At 43.9% G+C, this 27,987-nt stretch overlaps 1 protein-coding gene across 2 annotated transcripts in view; it reads right to left on the bottom strand.

Moving 5' to 3' along the window:
- Window positions 1-421: 421 nt before the first annotated feature.
- Window positions 422-27,987, bottom strand: part of LOC133125171 (hyccin 2-like) — a 55,577-nt gene continuing 28,011 nt past the window's right edge. The window contains exons 4-13 of one of the 2 annotated variants that reach the window (XM_061236923.1): window positions 22,266-22,339; window positions 20,862-20,963; window positions 19,951-20,130; window positions 19,678-19,758; window positions 16,527-16,642; window positions 15,833-15,928; window positions 14,936-15,052; window positions 13,419-13,506; window positions 12,751-12,907; window positions 422-5,508 (exon numbers count right to left, since the gene is read on the bottom strand). In XM_061236923.1, the coding sequence (XP_061092907.1) occupies window positions 4,901-5,508; window positions 12,751-12,907; window positions 13,419-13,506; window positions 14,936-15,052; window positions 15,833-15,928; window positions 16,527-16,642; window positions 19,678-19,758; window positions 19,951-20,130; window positions 20,862-20,963; window positions 22,266-22,316 (1,596 nt within the window). In that variant the 5' untranslated portion in view covers window positions 22,317-22,339 and the 3' untranslated portion in view covers window positions 422-4,900. Of the gene's footprint in view, window positions 5,509-12,750; window positions 12,908-13,418; window positions 13,507-14,935; window positions 15,053-15,832; window positions 15,929-16,526; window positions 16,643-19,677; window positions 19,759-19,950; window positions 20,330-20,861; window positions 20,964-22,265; window positions 22,340-27,987 lie in introns of those variants that run through there. The other variant, XM_061236922.1, reaches the window with a different exon arrangement.

Genomic DNA, 27,987 nt, shown 5'->3' with positions numbered 1-27,987 from the left:
AATGTGTTGCATGATATTGTGAAGAAATTAATTCATTATTCATTATGGAAAGTATGAAACTTGAATTTATAGTAGTCTGTTACTATGGAAACACAACATTCAGAAAGCAAACATACTGGGTAATCCACAGGAACTAAACTTACATTTTACTGAAGAAGTAAAACTATGTTTATTTACTTCTATTATTGAGCCATTTACGGATGTATACCATGAATCAAGGCATTTTGTGGCATTTAAAAACAATTACTATTGCAATAATTGTATTTGTTACATCATGTGTATTGGGGTATGCCGCCACAGAGCTTTGTTGGTGTGCTGCAGTTTAAAAATGTAAGAACATAGCTGATTCTGTCAATTCCTCTCTAATCCACTCTTCAAGCAGTTTCAAGTCCAAGAAATTGACAACAGACCAGGAAGCAAGTATTTGGAATCAACACAATATTTATTTAACATTTTACAGATAGACATATCTCTTTGTATTGCAGTCACTTTATTCTCTGTACATTTTTTTATTTACAAGGATTTAAAATAGTTGTATTCATTTTCAACATCAGTGGTACAATGGTGTACATATCAATGTTATTAGAATGTTAGATTGTATTCATTAATTATATTATTTATGTGCCAGCAGCATCATACCATTATGAATTTACAGCTACAAAGAGAATGGATTCCATGCACAAGTCATTTTTCATTATCACCACAGTGGAAGCTGTATGAAATCACACATTCTCTTGCTCACTCTCTCATTCTCCCTCACACAAATACTGAGAATAGGGTAGTTTGTCTTCCCCTTTCCATTGTACAGTATGGAATGAATACCCAGCTAGTCTGCTAGCTGCTCACAGAAGCTCACAGAAGATGGTGTAGTGTTGGGGCAAGTTGGCCAGTATATAATTGGGTATTCTAGATTGAGAGAGCAGGAAAAAATCATAAAAAGAGGTTTAAAAACAAAAATAAATATTAAATATGTTGCATAGAATTTATGAATTTTAGAACCCAAGCAGGTGGGCACTGCCAGATTTGAGACCCTTAAGTGACCCAAATCTTCGTACCTTCCAGCAAGTCGCAATGTTTGGTTTTCAAAGAAAACAAAGCAAATAGCTGTCCCCCTGCCTGAGTTAAAATACACAGATTGAGGGTGTCAATAGTGTTCATCATATGAGCACTTGTATGTTTTGTTTAGGAGGTGGACGTATTCAAAGGATAGGTAAGATGTTTGGTTAAAGTGCAATGGAAAGGCACAGCTTTCACTCAACACAGTCTGTCAGCTCTAATCTCACACACACAGGGAAACACAGACACAGTCTGTCAGCTCTAATCTCATACACACAGGGAAACACAGCCACAGTCTGACAGCTCTAATCTCACACACACAGGGAAACACAGACACAGTCTCTCAACTCTAATCTCACACACACAGGAAACACAGACACCGTCTGTCAGCTCTAATCTCACACACACAGGGAAATACAGACACAGTCTGTCAGCTCTAATCTCACACACCCAGGGAAACACAGACACAGTCTGACACAGATGTTGTACTGAACAAACTATAAGTCAATCAGACTTGTCAATGAGATGGTGCCATTCAGAATAACTCAAGCTCAGTGGTTCCTGAATTTCAACCAGTCATGAGTACTAGTAATGTCCACATAAGCCTAAACAGTGAGCATCTCCATCTAGCTTTGTGTTGAACAGTCATAGTCAGATTCATCCAAAGCTACCGTATCTAATAACGCCAGACCATGATACAGGTTAAAACATACCCATTACAAGTGCTTTAATTGTGGGTGAATCTGATTGAGAGAGCTTCCGTTTTCGTTCTGACTGTGTTTAATTTAGATTAAACATCAAACAAAGAAAGCTTCGGTCACAATCACATTAAAGAGTGCACACATCTCAGTATAACCTAATACTGTTCATTTTATGTGCACGCATAGAGACAACATACACAGAGAATGAGGCTGATGCTGACTGGGAGAGTGGAGCCAAAATGGCGGATGTCCTGAAGCTAAGTGAAAAGGGAGGGTGGCACTAGAAAAGGCTGAGCTTTGCTTTGTTAGCGATGGGCTGCAACTGACAGCGGAATGATTGCCCTCCCAATTGGTAAAACAGGGAGCATGAGACATTCCCAATTTGAATTCACTGAGAGCATTCATTTCAAGCACCACCTTTAAAATGAGACTGGCAGTGAATTCTATTTAGTCGGGAAAGGGCTTTACTGAAAACAGAATTTAAAGTGCACTGAACCAATACGCCAGGTCCAAGGGAAGTCTTCCCATTCACATTCCACTGAATAAGACACGTATTAACACATCACATATGTCATACCAATAGTTTTAAATTGGTAGGGTGAGGGCCCCTTACACTACAGTAAAGAACAACAAATGTTAAGAAAGAAAGAAATCTGTTTGTTTAAATTTGTTACTGGGTTTATTACTGGGGTGCTGAACAAGAGCCATGCTAATGCAGCTTAGCTTTTCAATAGAAATGCTTCAACCTCCAGTAGATCTATAAAAATGAAATGGTCCTATCATCGAATGGTGATTACAAAGACAGCTTTTTACTCTCTGAGCAGTGCAGAATTACACTTTCAAACAGCAAAGGAAGGCACTGCAGTTTTAATGGATGATAGTAATGTATTACCTTATATTAATGTGACCAGAGCCGACACATGAATTTTAAATACGGTAGTCCTGGTCACTTTAGTTCCGATAAAGATACTTCCAAGTATCACATCAAGCTATGGCACTCGCACAGAGTACCGATTGGAGTGTAGCCGGACCCTGCCATTGGGGAATAATATGCTATGCATAACTGCTCACAGAGTCACCTGGGTAGACAGATTCAGCTGCTAGCATCCCAGCCAACACAATGTTCTCACAATGTTACTGAAATGTTTGTTCAATGTTACAACATTACCACAACATTGCAGCAACATTGTCATTGTCTGGGTTAGCACCCTGCTTCACTGCTCAATAGCTCCACTAGTTAATCGTGCACCTGCAACCTCCCAGCATCAACTGTGAAGACCATCATGTGCTGCATTTGTAATGGAATTTCACGGATTGAATAGGCGGCCATTTTGTGCATGTCAGTGAACATGCTACCCTCCAAAATGCACGTCGGATGTTGCAGTGATGGCAAGAGGAGAAAAATGTCAGGGGGAAATGGAAGGAAAACCTTTTTTTTGTGCTGTGCGCATTGGTCAGTCAGAACGCACTGTTTGTTAAAAAACTATTTTAGAGGAATCAACATTTATAGAAAGGCTCTGAAGTGATACACACATATTTACATAAATACAGATATCCACATACACGTATACACACCACACCCACAAATCACATACATACAAACAGACATACATACATACATAAGTGCATATTGTTCACTCTACACCACCAATTTCTGTTAGTCAGATATATGTTTATATATAGGAGAAATAGTTTCCTTTTTCCATATTAGAAATAATATACAGCATGAAATGTCTTTGCTGATCAGCTCGGTATTAACCATCACCTCATGTAAAATGAGGTTGCAGAATTTAGCTTGGCAGTTTCCCTGGAGTTCCCCAATAAGGAATTCATGGTACAGTAATGACTTTCAAGAGAAAGAAAATAAGGAGAAAACAGTTTCCAAAGATGAGATACTATTTTAGGTTGGAGTGTCAGACGAACACAGGATGAGGTAGAGGGAAGGCTTGTGGGAAACAGGACAATTGGAACGGTCCAATCACTTATCCAACAACAGATGTTTGGTGACAGCACGTAGCTTGTAATTTGACATTCAGTCAACTAGAGACAAATCAGTTAAATATACAAATCTGTTGCAAGCCACGTTACAGAAAGACTTCCAGACAACACAAGCTTTACAGCCGAACATCCTGCATGTGCAGTACAGTAGTGCTGCTGTATCCATCCATCCATCTATCCATCCACCATTAACCCACTTGTTCCTGGTCAGGGCTGCAGGTGGGGCAGGAGCCTATATCAGCATGCAATGGGCCAGAGGCAGGACTTACATGGATTCACATGGATTTACTGTACTTTGTGTAGAAATCAGCCAGGTTCCCTAATGCCCTGTCATCTGTGGAATACTTTGAACACTCAAGTCTGCTTTTGTTTTGTTATTAGTCCAACTGATTTGGACAAAAAATAACATAAAAACATAATTGGGCAATTAATGCCGGAAGATATTCCAGTTTGTCTATAATGAATTTAGAATATAAATATTGTACAAATTAGTAAATTAAAAACCAGTGTATTTCTTGGTCTGATTGTTTTCTAAAAAGCATCATAAAAATTGAAGAACAAAATTATTCAAACAACTCTCTTTGGGATCTATTCAACAAGACATATCGACAGATCAAAAGTTGATCATAAATAAAGATTTAAAATAAAAAAGAATCAATTGAAGATTGCACATCACCTCAAGGTTAAACAGAAAGGCATTGGAAGCGCCCATTCTTTTCCAAGTAGCATTGGTAGTCTTATTGCTGATTCCATACAAAATATAAACTATCTCGGGACTAAATTACAGAAGATCCACAATGATTTTTCTAATAGTGAGTAACAATAATAATAGGCATCGTGTTTTTTTTCCATTTGTTTTCATCTGAAGTCTTGGGCTCTAAGAGAAAGGGACATTGAATTCTCTGGTTAGTCAGAAAAGATGGATGGAACAGCTTTCTGCAGACCGGTGGGGCGGAGTTATGCACCAGGTGACTTACTGACTTCTCTCATTGGCTGCCAGAGGAGCCCTGTCCCTCTCCATAGGTTGAATTTACAGAGAACCCGCCTGCTCCTCCTGACCTCCCGCCGTCACTTCTGCAGCTGAAGAGAAAGGACAGCCGGAGGAGCCCCCCTGCCTGTGACGTCACCCTCTCCCCGCTGCCCTGCTACACCTGGGATATGAGCTGCATGTTGAAGCTGGGCGAGTGGGACTCTCTGGAGAGGGGAGAGCTGGGCGTGAGGAGGTCCTGGCTGTCCTCCGGCTGGCCCAGCCGCTCCTCCTGCAGGCTGGCCGTGGAGAAGCGCCGCTCCCCCCCGGACGCTCCCTCCAGAACCCCCTCCAGCGGCCCCTCACCGCCCTGGCTCCCGCTCAGGGTCATGTTCGTGCAGTCGAAGGACTTGCTGGACGAGGTGCTGCCGGTTCGGGCCAGCGGCAGGCTGGCCGGGTAGCTGAGGCGCTTCCTGACGGGGCTGAGCTCCACGGCGTCCAGAGAGAGGGCCGGGGACGGGGACTGGCGGGGCTGTCTACGCAGCACGGCCTGGGGGTCGGTGGAGAGCTCCCTCTGCCTCCCGGGAGCCGCCTCCCTCTCCCGCTCCCGCTCCCGGGAGAGACGCCCAGCCACGGCCTTCTTCAGGCTGCCGCCCCTCTGGCCCCCGGCCCCGGGCCCCGGCTTGGCGGCGCTAGGCTGGCTGCTGCTGGAGGCTCCGGAGGAGAAGCCCTCGTCCGGGTCGTTCAGGGTGAAGGACTCGTCTTCCCCACTCATACCGTCAGCATCTGTGCAGACAGAGAGAAATGAGAAAAAACAGGAGGAAGAAGAGCGGGAGAGAGTGGTATTAAAAACACACCCCGTAAAATACTACGTCAAAAGGAGAGGTTTATCGGTTGGTCTTGAAATAGACTTCAGTGCCTTTCACCACGTGGCTTAGGTACGAATGCTAATGCTATTGTATATATGACTATACCAGGTAAATTGCTCTTCATTAATACAGCAGCTGTAATCTTAATTTTGCCTTCCTAACTCTCACAAGCAATCCACATCTGGACAAAATCAGATATTTCCCTAATCATCAATTTTTTATTTGATTAATTGAGGGGAAAAAAAACAATGACCAATCTTGACTAACAATAACGAGGAAGAACAACTGCCCTTGTTTGTTCACTTGATTTGATAACCAACAGGTACGACGTGCCACATATCCATTTACATGTATAACCCGGTCACGTCCTGCCAGCACATTCCCCGAGGCCTCCCGGTCCCTGCAGACTCTACAGTCCGGTGCGGCAGAAACAGCAGTGAAGGGAATGCTCCCTCATTAGAGCACCAGGGTGTCTCCCGGGCCCTGCAGACTCTACAGTCCGGTGTGGCAGAAACAGCACGTGAAGGGAATGCTCTCTCATTAGAGCACCAGGGTCTCTCCCGGGCCCTGCAGACTCTACAGTCCGGTGCGGCAGAAACAGCACGTGAAGGGAATGCTCTTTCATTAGAGCACCAGGGTCGTCCTCGAGTGAGCGCGAGGCTCCCGGGCCGTGAGACCCCTCCGTTTTGCGCTTTAGCAGCTCTTCCAGATTGTTAGCAGGTTGTTGTGTGTTCACTGCTGCGCTCTTTGTGCTGTTCTCTGAGACTGTAATGAGGTTAGAAGCACTGCCGGGGGATCTCTGAATCAGTACAGGACCTACAAAGCATTTTTGAGGCCCGCTGCTTTGGAACAAACGTACTGTTGAGGTTTGGATCGCGGAGATTGTAGTGCGAAGTCCAAACTTAAAGAAAGTCCCTGAGACTGGAGATTTAGTGAAAGTCCAAATAGTGTAAGTGTAAAACGTTTCTTTTTGAGTTAGAGAAGAGACATTTTTTTATTTTCTATTGCTCTTCAGCCTAGGTGTCAAAAAAATCATAATAAACTTTGTTTTTATTTGTTCTTATACTCATATGTACACATGGGTATATATTTTGCCTATCTGTACATGTCAAAGTGTTACCTTTTTTTTAACATTGGGGGAAATCAAATTTCAATATAAAATATTACAAAAAACTTACATTCCACACACCACCATGACCACATGGAATTATGTCAAACAAGTGTTGACAAAACACAAAAACACACAGGTTAAAACCCTGGTTTGAATAGTCAGAGTCAGCTGAAAGAAAGGCAAAGCAAAGCAAAATGGATTACAGGAAATCATACAGGAACAACCGCAGCCATAGAGACTGGACTGAGACTGGACCATCATGCAGCATTGGACAAGCAAAACCACGATCCTGGACGGAACAGCGTACAGAACGGTGAGGAGGAAAAAGACTGGCAGAGCCAGGGGAACAGACGAGACCAGGACATGCACAAGACAGGGAGACGGACACACATGCTCTCCTGTAGCTCTGTAGCTCACAAGCATGTGGTTATGGTGCAGCCTGGATTCTGAGGAGAGAGGGGTTATCCATGAGAAAAACCACACGGGATATCAGACTGGCCCATGTGCCAGCAGCCATGCTGAAGAATTTCACCGATATTTTCACTATCAGAGTGGTTTCTCACTGCAAATTCCGGTTTGAGCCGGTTCTTTTGTTGAAAGCAGCGAGGAGTGAGAAACTAAGAAAACAAAGCAGTTAGAATTTCTATCTCTATCTACACACCTGATTCGGCTAACTGATTGAGGGTCTCGTAACAATGTTACCATTTAACTTATATTTTTCCCCATTTGATTATCTGACTTCAGTGAATTTGGAAAAACATCTACACAGGCCTGTCATGGGCAGGGTCTTCCATGAAATGAGTTCTCTCAAAGTGCGAAGGCAACAGGACTTTGTGACTCAGAGGTCTTATCTGCATTATCAGGGAAAGACTGCAGACTCCCGGTCAATTCTAACACTCTCTGATAGATGCATTCTGGTGGGGTGCTGAGTGACTAATGTACTCCAACAGACACTAATGACCAATTGGAAAAACAACCAGCCTGAATGAAGCAGCAGAAAAGGCTGTGACAGTACTGCAATGTTATAATTGTGAAGCGGAGGAGACCTTTTCATTGTGATACACCTACGTCGTAGACAATGCAATGCAACGACCAGACAATTTGGCCAGAGCCACACAAAGCACTGAGACCCCCATTTCTGTGAGATGCTGAGTGAATACACAGTGAAAACAAGTGGCGTAATGGATGTGACGAGCTGACGCCAGCACTGAGACAGAAGTACACAAGACGCAGTGGGGATAGCCTTCTACTTCCCAGGGCCAGAGTGTGCACACTAGGGACACACACCGTAAACCCTTGAACACTTGTGTCACATTGTATACTACAACAACTTGGGCTTCATTGGCTCTTATTGGTTCTTGCAGTGACTGGCATGCGCATGCTGGGAAGCAGTAGGTGGCAGACCTGGGGCAGCTTGTTGTCACACACTGAGCACGCTCCCTGCAAATGCGAGTAAAGGGAAAAAACAAAGAATGCCCCAGAGAATATGGAGGGGGAAAGACAAGCAGATTTGAAGGCGGACGTGCACTATGGCAGGAGGCCTAGCCTGAAGCAGGCTAAGCTGAGACAGCAGTGGCTCCCCCCAGTGGCTCCGAAGCACAGATGGAGACAAAGCTTCAGCGTATAACTTCAACATCTACAGTAGTAGTTACTGTTACCACTAGAGGCAGCAGTAATCCGTGCAAGCAGCATTAAACCTGTGCAAGGACCAAAGACACCTGGAGGTCTTCTCCTCCCCTCTCTCTCACTGCTGCTGGAGGGAAATCAATAATAATGTCTGCTCAAACTCCAATCTCATAACTGCAGGCAGCAGGTTTGTTTGGTGCTGATTAGTATGACATAGGGAGGAGTAGTATTTGCACGTTGATTTTTGAGAGGATAAATTATCCAAAGTTAAAATTTTCTTCCACCTGCTCACTTTCCATAATATTTTTAAAGTATTGACATTATTAGTATCGGTATTATTATTAATAATCATAATGATAATAGTTTTACTTGAATTGATGTCTTGCCCATTACTTTCTTTATCATATAGTATGTCAGACTTTCTTCTTTATCTTCCATAAATTGACAAAAATCCAGAATCAAAAATGCTCTCAGTGGCCGAAACACAAACAGGAATCTCAACATCACAATGAAACACTCTGATTGGTCAGCCTGAACTGATCAGGTTGGTGCAGTGTGAGCATGCTCAGTGAGCGATAAGCAGAACTGCAGCAGGTGACACGAGGCATGCGCTCTGATAGGTCCATGCAGATGTCTCTCTCCACCCCGTACCCAGAGTAAAAGTATAGAAGCTGCCTGGCCTAGGGGCTAGAACATTGGGGCCCTTGGGAGGTGGGGTAAATACAAGGTTAGGGGTTGAACTGAATGCTTTTGGTTGGGGACTGGGTGAGTTAGGCACTCTTGGGGAGTGAAAAGGGAGCTTAGCAGGTAGCCATGGCAGCCCTGGGCGGAGCCAAGAGTGACCCCTCCTCGTTCGTCAGCTCCCTCCCTGTCCTCAGCCACCATCCCTGCCTACCCTCGGGCGTGACGGGGGTCACGCTGGACTGCACCCGCCCTCCTCCCTCCAGATTGGTCGCGGGCTCCAGGGGGGCGTGGCGGCTGGGGGTGCAGGTGAGGCTCAACTCTGCATCAGTTGAGAAGTCAAAACAATCTGGGATTCAACACAACAGAACCGGAGGAGACGGGCCCCTTAGTGACTGAGGCGAGAGAGACCACGACTGCACAATGACTTCCTGCCCTCAGCGGGCAAGGTTTGACATTTACAGCATTCACGTGTCTGACCACGGCCACTCCAGACCCTAATATAGACAACTGAGTTTCCCTGAGACAGTAAACACACAGAGGCAGAAAGAAAAGTAAGAAACATTAAGTCGCTCTGAAACAGAACAGTCAGACAGCTAATGAAGAACACAAGCAGGGGTTGGCAAAGGCAAACATTCTCACTGTTCTCATTGGTACTGTAACACTTTTAACATCCAACATGCTGACTAAGTAGGTTCTTATCTCAGGAGGATTTTTGTGCAGTCAAGGACACCAATTTGGCATTAGCTGCTACTGTAATGAATTTGCTCTTGGCTGTTTACCACATAAAATAGTACTACTAGTCAATATTTTGCCCAATTCCAGTAACTTAATAATAATAATGGTGCTCGGTCCAAAAATGGTGCTTTTTTTAATCAGTCTTTGAAGAATTACATACAGTGTCATCCATAATGCTTGGGAAAAAGACCCATCGTATTTATCTGCCTCTGCACTCCACAATGTGGTTAAAGTGCACTTTGTCAGATCTTAATAAAGGGCATTTTTATACATTTTAGTTTCACCGTATAGAAATTACTGCAGTGTTTATACATAGTCCCCCCATTTCAGGGCACCATAATGTTTGGGACACAGCAATGCTATGTAAATGAAAGTAGTCATGTTTAGAATTGAATATCCCTTGCATGCAATGACTGTTTGACGTCTGCAATTAATGGACATCACCAGTTGCTGGGTGTCTTCCCTGGTGATGCTCTGCTAGGCCTGTATTGCAGCCAACTGCTTTAGCAGTATGTTTGAGATCATTGTCTTGCTGTCGAATGAACCGCCAGCCAATGATAAGTGAGGCAGTACCATCGGCAGCCATACATGCCCAGGCCATAACACCCCCACCACCATGTTTCACAGATGAGGTGGTATGAGGTGGTATGCTTTGGATCTTGGGCAGTTAATTCCCTCCTCCATACTTTGCTCTTGCCATCACTCTGATATAAGATATATATCTTCGACTCATCTGTTCCTTTTACACAAGCTCTTTTAAGTACTTCTTGGCAAACAGTAACCTGGCCATCCTGTTTTTCAGAATTCATGAATTCTTCTGTTATCAGCTGTGGAGGTCTTCCATGGCCTGCCAGTCGCTTTGAGACATGTAAGCTCACCAGCACTCTCTTTCTTCTTAATTATGTTCCAAACAGTTTTGGTAAGCCAAAGGTTTGGCTGATGTCTCTAACCATTTTATTCTTGTTTCTAGTATCATAATGGCTTCTTTGACTTTCATTGGCACAACTTTGGGCCTCATGTTGATAAACAGCAATAATAGTTTCCAAAAGTAGATAAAAAAACTAGAGAGACTAGGTGCTGAGAGCTGCTTATACTTGCATTAAGGAGGCAATTAAACATACCTGAGCAATTACAAACACCTGTGAAGCCATGTGTCCCAAACATTATGGTGCCCTGAAATGAGGGTATGTATAAACACTGCCGTAATTTCTACATGGTGAACCCAAAATGTATAAAAATACCCTTTAATAGAATCTGAGAATGAGCACTTTAACCATATGTTAATTATGTGATTCTAAATCTAAAAATGTGTCAAATCAGAGGCAAATCAAGACATAATGGGTCTTTCTCCCAAACATTATGGAGGGCATTGTATATCAAGCGTACAGGACAATTTCACAGACCAGGCAAAATAGGGAATCTAGGTAAAACCTAGAACAGATTTTCTTTCATGTAGGTCAGAATATCTGATAGTTGTGCCAACCCCTCAAAATAATGATTGACTCACATTTAAAGTATTAACATGGTGGTTAAATGTGACACTTGCAGGTGTCTTTAGACAACAACAAAACAAATGTGCATAATTATTTCATTATTGAGTCATTTAAATGTATTTTAAAACTTACTTTTCTAAGCCTAAATTTCCCACTATAAAAGTTCACTGTCTGGGTGTGGTAATGAGAACTGTCAATTAGCTATGATTGACAGACCGTGCCCCCAATTACCATAGCTCCATGATACGTGCTCATCTTGTGAGACTGAATTTTCACAAGCTAGCTAACTTAGTATAACTATCAATAGCTAAGGTAAGGACACTGACTTATCCAATAATTTTTTTTCTAGTTAGCTAGCCAAGTTATAATAAAAGCACAACTATAACGTTGTTATGAAAGCTAGCTAGCTAACGTTATCAATTACATCACCTTATGAAAGCTAACTAGCTAGCTAAATAAATATAACCAGAAATCGTCAAATAGTTCTTAAAAGGCACTCTAATTTCAGTGAACCTAACGTTAGTCAAATATATGCATCATCTTGCCTGTTGGCCAGCAGCACAAACTGTGTGGAGTGGCTATCCTCATGTGATGCACTACGAGGAAAACATTCTCACCCGGTTGAAAATAGGACGATAAATTTAACACGCCTATTTCTCCAAAGCTAAAGAACGGACATACTTTACTTTCATTGTGTTTCAGTGCATATAAAAACCTAGAAAGTGTGACCAACCACCATGTTAATCCTTCAAACAGCATTGAACAGTCAGTTAGCATGGAACGGCAGTGGCAGATGGCAGTTTGCAGAGGAATGAAATCAGTACAGAAGCTGCTGAAGGTAGTTGCTGCTGCTGTCTCAATAGTTAACTTAATGAAAAACACATTCTTGCTTAAAAAAGTTCATAATGCACCGTTTTGCTCCGGATATAGGTAAGGTGAAAATTATGCCTCTTTTTAAAACTCAGTTGGTCATGTGATTCCTTATTTACAGATAGGATGGAGGTCAGATCACTCATTACATCATAACCACTTCATCTTTAATGAGTGAAACTTGCGGCAGGATTAGATTAATCTAGACCTAATCACACAGTAGTAACTGTGAAAGTCCTGTTCTCCCCTTCCTCTCACACTGAAAAAAATTATAATAATTCAGTCTTAACAAGTATCTTAGTCATATATTTAAAATCTTATTTTTATTACTTTTTTGCTAAATGAGACAAGAACTGCCAATGAGGTGAGAAAGTTTGATTCATTTCAAGATTTGCCAATGGGGTGAGGAAATGTATCTTGACAACAAACAAACAGTAACTTAAAACAAGCTAATATTTTCCGTACAAAAAAAATATCTTAAAAATGCTCGTCAGATATTTGCAGAGCAGGACGACAGCACAGCTGATTTAGTTCTGAGATCTCGTATCGAAGTGAAGTCGTGGCAGTGTGGGGCAGGGCAGGCCGGGGCCCAGGGCTCGGGGCAGGGGCAGGGGAAGGAGGGACGGGGCGGAGCTCTTACCCTCTCTCTTCCAGCGGAGACGACGGATGGACGCGGCAGTGACGGCGGTGAGAGAGATTCGGCGCGCCGTAGGAGTCACTTCCACCTGCAGGATTTTGCGTCCCTGGGGATCGTCCGGGGCGTTGGCAGGAAGGGAGCACTTCATAGCGTTAGCCACCTGGGGGAGTGGAGGGGTCAGAGGTCAGGCACGCTGCATACAGCCAGAGCACTGAGCTCTGAAGCTAAATTCACAAGGACATTATTACTGAATATAGGTTTACCCACTTTATTCAAGTGAGGGGGGAAAGCAGAGAAGGTTACAGATGGAGTGACAGTACAGAACATTTCGTCATAACAGAGGCACGGCAGGGGCAGGGACAGGGACAGGGACAGGGACAGGGACAGGGACAGGGACAGGGACAGGGACAGGGACAGGGACCCGGGGAGGGGAACAGGCATCAGACCTGGGTCAGATACGCAATTGTTTTGAATTCAAATACTTCTGTGCTCAATTGATGATGCCTAGTGCAATAGTGGCAACCTTTTTGTGTATGCCATAGGTTCCAATACACCAGACAAGCATAGAAAAGAACTTAAATCCAACACAAGTATGCATTTGACCCAGGTCTGACTGGCATTAGCAGGGACACAGAAAATGGTCACCACCACGTTCCAGAGATGAGACTCACCAGAAGCGGCTGGGAGTACAGCTCCAGCTCAGCCCTGTAGAGGATGTCATCCAGGGCCTCTCTCCCCAGCTCCCACTCACCATTGTATCTGTGCAGGAATTCACGCAGATGAACACATATTCACAGGTCTAGATACTCACAACTGCTCAAACACAGGCAAGTTCAGAATCACAGACACAGACAGTACACAGAGCAGCCAATTTCCAAAGCCCTGGGATAGAAGAGGCAACAAAAGCACAATGACACAATTGAAGGAAAGGGCCAAAGGAAGCTTCCTAAAAGGCGAAACCGGCTTCTCTGCAGGCCGCTCACAGCTGCTCGTGTTCAGCCAAAGCACTTCAATGAAAAATATCACACTGAAACAGGAACTGGATTTCCTGTTTCTTTGACCTCCTGCCACACCTTCACCATAGATGTCATTAAAGGGATGTGGATAAACACCGTGAAGTGTGAAGGTTCTGCGGTCACAAAGGCACTTCACTCTTGGGTGTATCACTCCTTTACTGAAGATTGGCTGCACTCACAGGCACAGAACACATACACTTCCTTCTCACAACCATACATGGTACAAAAAGAAAAGGTGGCTTTGAGATCTCTTAGTATCAAAAACTCTGTCAAATGACCTTTCCATTGTCACAAACAAATGAACAAATCAGGAATGTGAATATTGGATTGCCATACAGTATTTGGAAAATTATATCTTTGTAGCTAAAAGGAGCACTATCATGCTTTTTTCAGTTGAGCTTATTGGGATTAAATGCTTAAATTATGTTTGTAGGCATTTTTAAAAGCACCGTCAGTGTAGCCGTTACCAAAATACGGGGCAAGACTTCTCAAAACAAAAATGTCAAATGATGTCACTGGACATGCTTGAATCTCCAGCCTGTGTTACCCTGAAGGTAATGGGCCCTCAAACTCCAACCTTTGAACACAGAGACTGTTTTATGGGTGGCCACCCATCCAGACAATCACATGACACTCCAACGAAAATACGTTAACGTTAGCATACAGATCACAGAACTTACCTTGGCTAGCCTGAGCGATATGAGGACCACTCTGAAAAAAGCGTGGCAGTGTTCCTTTAAGGGTTCACCGAATATCAACCACTTACGGCGGTCTGTACTTTGGGAAAATGCTGTCTTGGCCTGCTGTTCATTCTAAAGTGATGCTTTTGCCTCACTGTTTGGTTTGAGACACTTTCTGACATGCCCTAAACTGCATGCATTTTATCTTTGTTTATCTTTTGTTTTACATACAAATTTTCCCAAACAAATAAAGAAACTGTGCTAATACAAAGAAACAGGAATACTGCCGGGGAGTAAAGTGCACAGACGCTTAGAGGGGCAGGTGGGATGAGCACATTTTTCCCATAAAATACCCTATTAGGAAATGCAATTGTACACAGATTTATTTTCCAAAGTTGACAAAGACGTTGTCGTCAGACTCGACCCTTTCGTTAGCCGGACCATCGCCGCACACACCTTGAGATCCAAGGAGACGCACATATCAACACTCACATGGCGTGATAGACAGCGGTCAACATCTGCACCATGAACTCAGGGTCCAGCAGCACACGGTTGCAGGGCTCCTGCCATGGCTTCTGCTGCTGCCGTGGAAACCCACACACACACAGCCTGCACATCCACAGGGGAAGGCAAGTAAAAACCCAATACATTACGCAGGCTATATCTACGAAACCACTGCTCAGCTAAATACATTCCTCTCTCCACACCTCAGTTGATATGTGGGGTGTGCTCTGTCGAAAATAGCTTCCACCCATTACACAGATGCCGCTGGGTATTTGTGTGGTTTTATGGGATTTACTGTGAAACGTACCACATAACTGTTAGTACACAAGCAATTACACAGGTCAGATATTGATAGTCATTGAACACAAATCAAACATTATTTCACACAATGAGAGTTTTAAATTGGACTTAGTATAGCAGGGGTTTCAATATCTAGTCCTGGATGGCCGCAGTGTCTGCTGGTGGTTTCCTTTCAATCAGCAGCCAATTAAGGCCTTGAGAACAAGGTGTGCGGACTCTTTAGCCAATTAAAGACTTAGGAATGTATCTCTCGTGCTGAAGCACACCAAAAACCAGCAGACACTGCGGCCTTCCAGGACTGGCGTTTGACACCCCTGGTATAGAGCCTCCCCCAGGACAATAACTACCACAGGTACATTTCTCATTTAAGCCTGCATCACTCTTGGTGATAGCCAGGAACACTTCCACCCCCCACTGGGATGACAACCAGTTAATTTCCCCTTCAAAGATTACATTTGCTTGATGAGTTACTAAATTAGCTTTCTCAGAGTTTCACAGATGAGATTAATTTAGCTTCCTCAGAGTTTGAGATAAAGTTGATTTTGCCTTCTCCGCTGGAGTGGTCTATGGAAGACCACATCTCACCGTGAGCTCATCCGGCACACTGACTGATAGGAGGATGGCGGCAGGTAGACCACCGCGGAGTTGTAGCACAGCATGAGGAAGCAGAGGACCTCAAACCTGCAGCAACAAAAACACGACTCCGTACATCAGATAAAAATGTGAATGCGCCGTGTGCAACATGAGGCTAATGCCTCATGCAAATCAGCAATCATGCAACATCGACATTTTGGTGAAGACCTAAATTCCTAGACGCCTGGCTTGTCTGGGGTGGGGGAAACTGGCTGAGTATGTAGGTCATATCTAGCAGTTATTCAGTTATTCAGAGCATCTCCATCTTTTATGAGCTGTAAGCTCCAGGACTCATCTGAGAAACATGCCTTTAGCACTTTGGAAAAACTCAAGACAGATCCGGCTCACCACGCTACAAACGAAAACAACGGCGTACACCAGCAGTTGAACTACACAATGTCTTGCCTGCCAGATAGATCGCTCTGTAAAATAGCAAGCTACATGCATGATGTGGCCTGTTGAGGCTAGGTTAAACTGGAAAAGGGTGAGCTGGCGTTTTAGTAAATTTTACGTGACAACAGGGTAAGTGACTAAAACTTGAAAGTGAATGCAGAGGACTTTAAAGAGGAACCCTAAGCAGAAAGACTGCATGACAAAGGTCACCGAGATAGCATCACCTCCCCCCCCTCCCCCCTCCCCACGGTACCTGTTCTGGGCAGTGAACGTCTCTCTCTGGGGGTGCAGGCCACAGTAAACCACTTTGATGAGGTCGTGGTGGCTGAGGGCCCCCTCCGTCAGTGCCAAGGACCCCAAACTGGACGGCTGGAAGACAGGAGAGAGAAACATCCAACCACCTGTGAACTAGGGGAACCCAAAACCCGAAACCAAGCGGTCTGAAATCAGTTCACCCCTACATTACTCTGGAGGAGAGGGACTGTGCATTTACTGGTGATGCAGTTCACACAGTACTTCACATATATATATTACATACATACACACATATATATATATATATATATATTTGCATTATATTATTACCGTTGGGAACTATAATGCACTTATTTATCATATTAACCTACTTACTGTAACATTTATTTTCCAATGTGATAGCTATATTTATGTCAGATAGATGTTTTTATATAATCGGAAATAAATCTAATTGTAGCTCCACAGACCCCTCCAGCTTTTCCCCCCACGCTCTCCCAAATTTGGAACAACCAGTGCATCGCTTCACTCGTCTATCGAACCGGGCTATCGATAGCTCAGCTATCGACCCAGCCAGCTGAAACCCTCCCTGCCCTGGTTGGCGCTAGTAGCCATTGTAACTCAGCCTGTGAGGCTGCCAGACACAGTAGGAACTGGCATGGTCTTGTAACCACACCGTGGAGATCTTAAAACAAAGAGAGATTTGTCAAATGGTCCTAACTTTAAAATAATGGAGAGTTTTAACAAATCTTTTGACATATTTGCCATTAAAGGGTCCTATGGTATCCTCCAAGCTCACATGTCACACAGCTGCAGCCAAGAGGATCTAGAATGTGTATAGAACCATAAAAGAACGATAACGCAAAAGAAGCTACTACCTGAGGTAAACCATAAATAAAATGAATAATAAATGCATACATGTATATACACTCAGTGAGCACTTTATTAGGTATTTATTAGACTTATTTTTTAGATTTGTATTGCTGTAGCCTATCCACTTAGTGTGAGCAGACTGCTGCTCACTGGATTTATTTATTTTGTTGTGCTCCATTCTTTGCAAACTAGTGTGTGGGAAAATCCCAGGAGATCAGCAGTTTCTGAGATACTCAAACCACCCTGTCTGCCACGAACAATCATCCCACAGTCAAAGTCACTTAGATCACATTTTTTCCCACATTCTGTTGGTCTATGTGAACATTAACTGAAGCTCCTGACCCGTATGTACATGACTGTATGCATTGCTGATTAGATAATCGCATGAATAAGTAGGTGTAATAATGTTCCTAATAAAGTGCTCGGCGAGTGTATATTAACACGCATAACATGGCCATTGTTCCAGTTGCAGAACACAGTTATACAGATAACAGGGTAAAGGAAGAACAAGGTAAATAGGGAAGTGATTATACAATGCGTCTGTAGACAAATCAGTGTGAAAATCTGTGATTCACGCAAGATACAGATATACTATTAGAACACCTCATATATTAAGTATATTCAAGGCATCTGCTAAGAGGACAAAAACCAAAGCCTAATTTGTTGGTGTGAAAAAGCCCGTTTGGCTGATTCTGGTCGATCTTGGAGTTAAGCTAAGCTGCAACAGTCAGATGTGCACAACTACCGTAGCAGTATTAGTCATCGAGCGCTGAAATGGTATGAAGCATAGGGTCTGGAATCTGGGATGCCATCTGTATACAGATGAATGCAATAGGGTTTAAATGACAGTGCTAACATGGCCATTAAAGGAAATTACAAGCCGAAAATAGCGCGCACGCGGTCCTCCTCCAACTGAGTTTTTAAGCTCATGTTCTGGTGAGGAGAGGATTTGAAATCAATCGGTGCTCCTTCCGCTTGCTCGACGCTGAAGAGAGTAGTTTCCTGGAGAGGGAGTGAGCGATTATCTGCAACGTCTCCTCACTTGGAACGAGGAGAAAGACTGAATACTGATGAAACGTATGCTCTGATTCATACTGGGCAAAGGCCGCGTGAGGTCCAGCCAGCCATGTCACAGAGAATAATAAACTTTAGCCAATCAAATGACACAATGCCACCCGTGGGTGGAAAAAGCAATCTAAGTGTCACACAGGAAAGCCAGCTTGAGCAAGACTGATGTCCAGAACAGTGCGCTGTGGCAAAGGTACGCGCATCACAGCGGAGACCACAGAACACAGTCACTGTAGCAGTGAGAGCCAGGCTGGTGGCTAATTATATTGGAGGACATGGTTAGCAGGGATGGTATGACTCACACACCGAGTGTGTGTGTGTGTGTGTGTGTGTGTGTGTGTGTGTGTGTGTACAGGTATCGGGGGGGGGGAGGGGAAGGAAGTTGTATACACAGGGAGGATCTAGGCCCGGAGGCTGTAGGATTAATCTTGGTCATAAACTCCCAGCGCTTGCATGTCTATTAAAAATGCAGAAGGGGCCAGAGACACAGGCACACACAGCACATACACACAGCATATACAGGCAAATACAAGCATAGACAAAGACAGGCACACACACACACACAGCACATACAGACATATACACAGCACATACAAGAACACAAACAAGTGTTCATGGGAGTATCATTTAGTATCACCTCAAATCGACTTAATTATTTCAGATGGCTTTTAAACTAAAATGGACGCTACCAAAAGGTCACCTGCCGAGCTGGCTAGTAAGAGTGACAGAGTAACACGCCACTGCCAAATTCTACCCATATTTGGAGGCTGTCAGGTGTTAATGTCAGGCCTTAAACACACACACACACACACACACACACACACAACAATACCAAAAGGCTTTCCTCAGGCAGACAGCCAAATTCTACCCACATTTGGAGGGTGTCAGGTGTTAACGTCAAGCCTTGCACACAGCACAGCAGATACACACATAGGAACAGCAGATACTGACACAAACACACACACACACACACACATATACACACACATACAGCACATACATACCTGTACAGATCATAAGACAGCTGTTGAATCTTGAGAGTTAAGGTCAAATTTCTCAAAGAATAAACAGCAAATGAGTATAAAATTGAAGAAGGAAATTGATAGTTACTGTAGTAGCTGTATTCATAACGTGTACAAGGCCTTCCTACCGAACATGCACCCATTCATTCTCCCTCATCATACCAGTAGACATGACGTTGTCGCTCTTACCTCGTGGTATATCGATGGCTTGGAGATGGAGGGGATCGTGAAGGACAACAGCTTTCCATTTCCCTCTTTGTCGACAGTCTCCTGCAAAGCAGAGCGAAATATAAACCCCCAGACTGCGACAGAACTCTACGGACTATGCTACAGTGACCCCTGATCCAGTGCTTGTCCAGTACAGTCCCCACAATCCCATTACACACAGAACCCATAGACAAGCCCCCTCCATGCCTTGCCCCAAAAATCAAAGGAGAACAAAACCCCATGTAATGGACCCACCAGGTTGTAGATGCCCAGCAAGAGGGCTTCAATGCAGCCGTTACTCTGGCGGTCCCTGCTGGCCGTGACCCGTAGGTACACCCAAACCAGCTCAGGCAGGAACTGGAGCGTGAAGCGGCAGAGCCGGTCCTCAGAGCTGCGGTAGAGCTCAAATAACTGGTGGCACACTGGCTCCAGCAGCTGAAGGAGACAGCACACATACACACACACACACACACACGCACGCGTGCACACACACACACACACACACACACATGCACACACACGCACGCACGCGCACGCACATACACACGCACGCATGCACACAGACACACAGACACACACAAACAGACACATACACACACACATACACACACACACGCACACAGGAACACACACACACACACACACACACACGCACACACTGTGACAACAATACCACAAGGCTTTCCTCAGGCAGACAGGATGTGACCTCACACAGGAAGGAGAGGAGGATGAGGACAGGGAGGTCACTGAAACTGCCATTTCCTGCCTTTGCAGCTTTATAACAGGGAGGAAAAACCCACAACAAAGATTTTGTTCAGATAAAAACATCAAACTCAAGACATTTTTCATTATTCTGCCCAATGCCGATTCAAAGGCTGATCCACCAGAATGAATTAGCATTGTGATTCCTGTAATTCCAAGTCCAGAATGCAAACCTGAAAAGGGACTGGCCCCATTCTGTTGCATTGTTTAGTATTCATACTTCACATTCTGTTCTAGCCCTATTTTAATAACTCTCAGCACAGAGTCGCAGACTGTAATTCAGTTTTCATAGTGATTCATGGTCTATACCAGGATAACGAGAGAGATTTTGCCTGAGTCTGAGTCTTTGAACCCCAGCCAAGCTAACCCTGCTACGCTAGCACCGGTAGTGGATGCTGCCCCACCTCATTGTTGGGGTCCCGGATGACGTGGTAGAGTGCAGGGACCAGGGACTTCTTCAGATGGAGGCTGCCCGCATAGCTGGGGATCTGGGTTTCAGGCAACGTCTGTGGGGGCGGGCGGAAAACAACAGGCTGAAGAACACTGCACGGCTGGTGCATACCGCTGGAAATGTCAATAGTCTCATCGATATCAGTATCAATAGTCTCATTGATATCAATATCAATAGTCTCATCAATATCAATATCAATATTCTCATCGATATCAATATCAATAGTCTCATCGATATCAATATCAATAGTCTCATCGATATTAGTCTGCATAAAAAAACAATAACCGGTGTCTCGGTGGCGCAGCCTGTAGAGCACTGACCGCATGCTCATTGCGAGCCGCGACGTCGGCGGTTCGAATCCGACCGTCCGACAATTTGTCGCATGTCTTCCCCTCTCTCTCGCTCCCATTCTTCCTGTCTCTCTATACTATACTGTCCAATAAACGCTGAAAAAGGCCTAAGAAATATCTTTAAAAAAAAACAAAAAAAAAAACAATAACCAGATGGTTGCCTACTGTGCATCACTCAAAGCTCTGAAAACTGTCTTTACAGTGAATAATGCAGTGAAGTGACAGAGAAGAGAGACAGGGAAGAAAAACTCTCCCCAAAATGGGCTGTTCTCTCCAGCTCACATCGTCGAACTCTGCGGTCATGGCTGCTCTTCACTTGTCAGTAAAACAGACGAGAAAATCTGACCAACCACAGTTCATTTGTCACACTTGAGCACTGCCCTCCATCTCTCTGTACGATATAGAGAACAACTGACTGATTTCAGATCAGCTTTGTTGAATGCAGGTCAGAGCTGCTCTCCACTCATCAGAACTACAGACAAGAACGGATGACTGATCTCAAATCAGTGGAGCTGGGTATTGGCCAGCGCACTGGGCTCACAATAGAGAGAGGACAAGAGGACCTTTGGGTCAAATTGAGGCCATGAGGCACCACCCCTTCAGAGATATAGTTGCTGCCAGATTAGCACTGAAAGTTAAAAACAAAGCAGCAAAGGAAACATTGTTTCTGCTGGCAACAGTAGATGGCCATGAGACTTTCTGCATTTTGAGGAAAGCTTGATTCCCTGAGTAGATTCTTAGTTCTTGGTGACAGGAAGGTCACTCTCTGGCTCCAGGCTATACATGGCTCTATGCTTAGCAAGAAAAAAAAAGACATCTTAGAAAACAAACCCCTAAGGGTTACCTTTCAGAAGAGACCAAAATTATGCCTGTAGTGAAAAGGATTCAAGAATAGTAACTGTTTTATTTTGCATATGTCATTTTCAAGCTTGTGTCAAGATACTTACACAAGCTTGCAAATGGAGTGTGAGGCAAATGGAGTGGAAGGCAAAATGGGGGCCACCCACCTTAAATTCCGAGAGCCAGTCTTGCACAACTCCTTTCTCAGAGCCCAACATGTTCTGCTGAACACACGCCTCCCCTGTCAGGGGGAGAAAGAGAGGGTTTAAGAAGGGAGCCTAGTGGTTAAGGTAAATGTCTGGAACCCGGAAGGTTGGTGGTTCAAGCTTTGGTGTAGCCACGATAAGATCTGCACAGCTGTTAGGCCCAAGGCCCTTGGGTGATTGTCCCCTGCTCAACTGTAAGTCGCTATGGATAAAAGTGTCAGCTACTTTAAATATCTCTTTAATCTTCTGCTTTATTCTGTGATCTGCAGAGATCATCCACTATGACTTACTGGGGGGGGGGGGGATATATATATATATTAGAACAGTCTATGATTGACTTACAAAGAATTACAGTGGCCTCCATAATGTCTGGTAAAACTAAACATGAAAGTAGTCATTTTTGGTATTTTGTTGCATATCCTTTGTATGCAATGACTGCTTGAAGACATGAATGGCATATTTGAATGCTATTCACTGTTGAGTGTGTGCGAGTACGAATATCTGTGTGTTTCTGTGAGTGAATGTGTGAGCGTGTTGTATCACTAAGGAATGCCAGGGACTGAAGGACTATAGCTCACAACCAGCTGCCAAGACACAGGCAGTTGATATATACATATTTTGAAATATACAGAGTGTCAGTAGCCGTTCGGCAACAACAATATACTGTACATCGTAAAATTACCCAGGAAAACAAAACGCAATAAAGTCATGACTTATTTCCATCGTGGTCCTCATTGCAAGAGGACCCAGAACAGGATCATAAATAAGCCAGGAATATTAAAAGAGCTCCTAACGACCGGGTAACACTGTCTGTGTTTGGAACATTGCGCCACAGTCTTAGCTGTCGCCTAATGCAACACACGTCTGGTTAAAAAACCGTGTTAATTCAGCCAAAGGGCAACGCCGTTCACAGCACAGAGTGGACTTGGGCCCAGAAATGTCACATGGGCCTATATAACCAGTCAGAAGGGTGTGTGCACTGCGTGCTGGTAAAAGAAAAACAACACGCCAAATCCGCAGCAGCTTTTGGAAGCACGTCTCACGGTCTCCCTCATCTCGGCTGTAGAGAAGAAGCAGAGGGAAAAAGCCTCTGCCTCTTATATTACTGTCCATGGAGGATTAAACGTCATATCATCTTACTTCATTCATCTGCACGCACGCATAGCACATACACAAACCCCACCAAGGTCGTGGTTGTTTATGTGCTGCTGGCATCCCAAGGTGTTCTAAGTCGTGGGCGTGCCGGGCACTGCGGGCAAAGCACCAGTCAGAGTCACAATCTCGGCTGATTACCGTCTGATCGTAACTGCGAAGCCTGGGCTTTCCATCACAAACCGCCTGGCTTCACAAGGCACATTTCCACACTTACTCACTGCAGACCTTACACAGTTACTCACAACAGACCTTACAGTTACTCACAACAGACCTTACAGTTACTCACAACAGACCCTACACAGTTACTCACAACAGACCTAACACAGTTACTCACAACAGACCTTACATTTACTCACAACAGACCCTACACAGTTACTCACAACAGACCTTACACAGTTACTCACAACAGACCCTACACAGTTACTCACAACATAACTTACATTTACTCACAACAGACCTTACAGTTACTCACAACAGACCTTACAGTTACTCACAACAGACCCTACACAGTTACGCACAACAGACCTTACACAGTTACTCACAACAGCCCCTACACAGTTACTCACAACATAACTTACATTTACTCACAACAGACCTTACATTTACTCACAACAGACCTTACAGTTACTCACAACAGACCCTACACAGTTACTCACAACAGACCCTACACAGTTACTCACAACAGACCCTACACAGTTACTCACAACAGACCCTACACAGTTACTCACAACAGACCTTACACAGTTACTCACAACAGACCCTACACAGTTACTCACAACAGACCTTACACAGTTACTCACAACAGACATTACACTGTTACTCACAACAGATCCTACACAGTTACTCACAACAGACCCTACACATTTACTCACAATAGAATTTACACAGTTACTCACAACATAACTTTTACCTACAAAAGAAAACACAGCAGGTGTGAACCCAGCACTCCGACAGGCAACCTGCAGCGATGCTAAGCCTCCGTGAGGCAGCCCTGCACAACTCCACAACAGAGTGGTCTGATAGAGAAGCCAAGAAGTTTTTCACATTCAGAGTCTGATTTTGTCAGAGACAAAGTAAGCCCTCTGAGCAATGCGACCAATCCGCATATAGTCTCCGATCTGTGTGACATCAAAGATCTCTAGAATTTTAATGCCTTTGATATCAAGTAGTGCAGTACAGTGGTGTGAAAAAGTGTTTGCCCCCTTCCTGATTTCTTTTTTTTTTTTTTTTTGCATGTTTGTCACACTTAAATCAGATCAGATCAAACAAATTTAAATATTATTCAAAGACAACACAAGTAAACACAAAATGCAGTTTTTAAATGAAGGTTTTTACTATTAAGGGAGAAAAAAAAATCCAAACCTACATGGCCCTGTGTGAAAAGGTGATTGCCCCCTAAACCTAATAACTGGTTGGGCCACCCTTAGCAGCAACAACTGCAATCAAGCGTTTGCGATAACTTGCAATGAGTCTCTTACAGCGCTGTGGAGGAATTTTGGCCCACTCATCTTTGCAGAATTGTTGTAATTCAGCCACATTGGAGGGTTTTCGAGCATGAACCGCCTTTTTAAGGTCATGCCACAGCATCTCAATAGGATTCAAGTCAGGACTTTGACTAGGCCACTCCAAAGTCTTCATTTTGTTTTCAGCTTGAGGTCACGAACAGATGGCCGGACATTCTCCTTCAGGATTTTTTGGTAGACAGCAGAATTCATGGTTCCATTTATCACAGCAAGTCTTCCAGGTCCTGAAGCAGCAAAACAGCCCAGACCATCACACTACCACCACCATATTTTACTGTTGGTATGATGTTCTTTTTCTGAAATGCGGTGTTACTTTTACGCCAGATGTAATGGGACACACACCTTCCAAAAAGTTCAACTTTTGTCTCGTCAGACCACAGAGTATTTTCCCAAAAGTCTTGGGGATCATCAAGATGTTTTCTGGCAAAATTGAGACGAGCCTTAATGTTCTTTTTGCTCAGCAGTGGTTTTCGTATTGGAACTCTGCCATGCAGGCCATTTTTGCCCAGTCTCTTTCTTATGGTGGAGTCATGAACACTGACCTTAACTGAGGCAAGTGAGGCCTGCAGTTCTTTGGATGTTGTTGTGGGGTCTTTTGTGACCTCTTGGATGAGTCGTCGCTGCACTCTTGGGGTAATTTTGGTCGGCCGGCCACTCCTGGGAAGGTTCACCACTGTTCCATGTTTTCGCCATTTGTGGATAATGGCTCTCACTGTGGTTCGCTGGAGTCCCAAAGCTTTAGAAATGGCTTTATAACCTTTTCCAGACTGATAGATCTCAATTACTTTCTTTCTCATTTGTTCCTGAATTTCTTTAGATCTCGGCATGATGTCTAGCTTTTGAGGATCATTTGGTCTACTTCACTTTGTCAGGCAGGTCCTATTTAAGTGATTTCTTGGTTGAGAACAGGTGTGGCAGTAATCAGGCCTGGGTGTGCCTAGAGAAATTGAACTCAGGTTTGTTAAACCATAGTTAAGTTATGTTTTAACAGGGGGGGCAATCACTTTTTCACACAGGGCCATGTAGGTTTGGATTGGTTTTCTCCCTTAATAATAAAAAACTTCATTTTAAAACTGCAATTTGTGTTTACTTGTGTTGTCTTTGAATAATATAAAAATTTGTTTGATAAGAAATCAGGAAGGGGGCAAACACTTTTTCACACCACTGTATATGCAAAAAGAAAATTAAGACCAGCCTGCCTAGTGTGTGTCAGGATAATGAAGACCAGTCTGCTCAGTGTATGTCAGGATAATGTAGACCAGCCTGCTCAGTGTATGTCAGGATAATGAAGACCAGTCTGCTCAGTGTATGTCAGGATAATGAAGACCAGCCTGCTCAGTGTATGTCAGGATAATGAAGACCAGCCTGCCTAGTGTGTGTCAGGATAATGCAGACCAGTCTGCTCAGCGTATGTCAGGATAATGAAGACCAGTCTGCTCAGTGTATGTCAGGATAATGAAGACCATTCTGCTCAGTGTATGTCAGGATAATGAAGACCATTCTGCTCAGTGTATGTCAGGACAATGAAGACCAGTCTGCTCAGTTTATGTCAGGATAATGAAGACCAGCCTGCCCAGTGTGTGTTAGGATCCAGAAATGCAGATCAGTCTGCCCCAATGGGTGTGGTGATAATGAACAGTTATAACGGTTTGCTATAGTGTGTGTCTGTGGGGATAATGAACAGTTATAACGGTTTGCTAAAGTGTGTGTGGGGATAATGAACAGTTATAACGGTTTGCTATAGTGTGTGTGTGTGTGGGGATAATGAACAGTTATAACGGTTTGCTAAAGTGTGTGTGGGGATAATGAGCAGTTATAACAGTTTGCTATAGTGTGTGTGTGGGGATAATGAACAGTTACAATGGTTTGCTATAGTGTGTGTGTGGGGATAATGAACAGTTATAACGGTTTGCTATAGTGTGTGTGTGTGGGGATAATGAACAGTTATAACGGTTTGCTATAGTGTGTGGGTGTGGGGATAATGAAGTTATAATGGTTTGCTATAGTGTGTGTCTGTGGGGATAATGAACAGTTATAACGGTTTGCTATAGTGTGTGTGGGGATAATGAACAGTTATAACGGTTTGCTAAAGTGTGTGTGGGGATAATGAACAGTTATAACGGTTTGCTATAGTGTGTGTGGGGATAATGAGCAGTTATAAAGGTTTGCTATAGTGTGTGTGTGGGGATAATGAACAGTTACAATGGTTTGCTATAGTGTGTGTGTGGGGATAATGAACAGTTACAATGGTTTGCTATAGTGTGTGTGTGGGGATAATGAACAGTTATAACGGTTTGCTATAGTGTGTGTGTGTGGGGATAATGAACAGTTATAACGGTTTGCTATAGTGTGTGGGTGTGGGGATAATGAAGTTATAACGGTTTGCTATAGTGTGTGTCTGTGGGGATAATGAACAGTTATAACGGTTTGCTAAAGTGTGTGTGGGGATAATGAACAGTTATAACGGTTTGCTAAAGTGTGTGTGGGGATAATGAACAGTTATAACGGTTTGCTATATTGTGTGGGTGTGGGGATAATGAACAGTTATAACGGTTTGCTATAGTGTGTGTGTGTGGGGATAATGAACAGTTACAACGGTTTGCTATAGTGTGTGTGTGGGGATAATGAACAGTTATAAAGGTTTGCTATAGTGTGTGTGTGTGTGGGGATAATGAGCAGTTATAACGGTTTGTGGAATGAAGACCAGCATGCCCAGCCTGTATGAGGTCAGAAGAGCATCTGTGACCTTGAGGAAGTAGATAGGTGAGTGTCTACATACACTCGCACAGATCTGGGCCTGATGTAGATAAACATTCTGAAGCCCCTCTCATTTTTTCACCATCAGGTGCTGATACTGGTTCCACCTTGCCCTTGGGCTGTGTGTCCCTGTGTGCCCCTGACACCTGCAAGCAAATGCTGAGTGTGAATTAAACAAACTGCAGTGCCAGATTAGCTCTGCTCTGATCGGAATGTGTGTGCGCGCGCATGCATGCGTGCGTGTTTTT

The sequence above is a fragment of the Conger conger genome, chromosome 3 (assembly GCF_963514075.1).
Source record: "Conger conger chromosome 3, fConCon1.1, whole genome shotgun sequence".
Taxonomy (NCBI): domain Eukaryota; kingdom Metazoa; phylum Chordata; class Actinopteri; order Anguilliformes; family Congridae; genus Conger; species Conger conger.
This window is presented reverse-complemented; position numbering and strand designations above follow the sequence as displayed.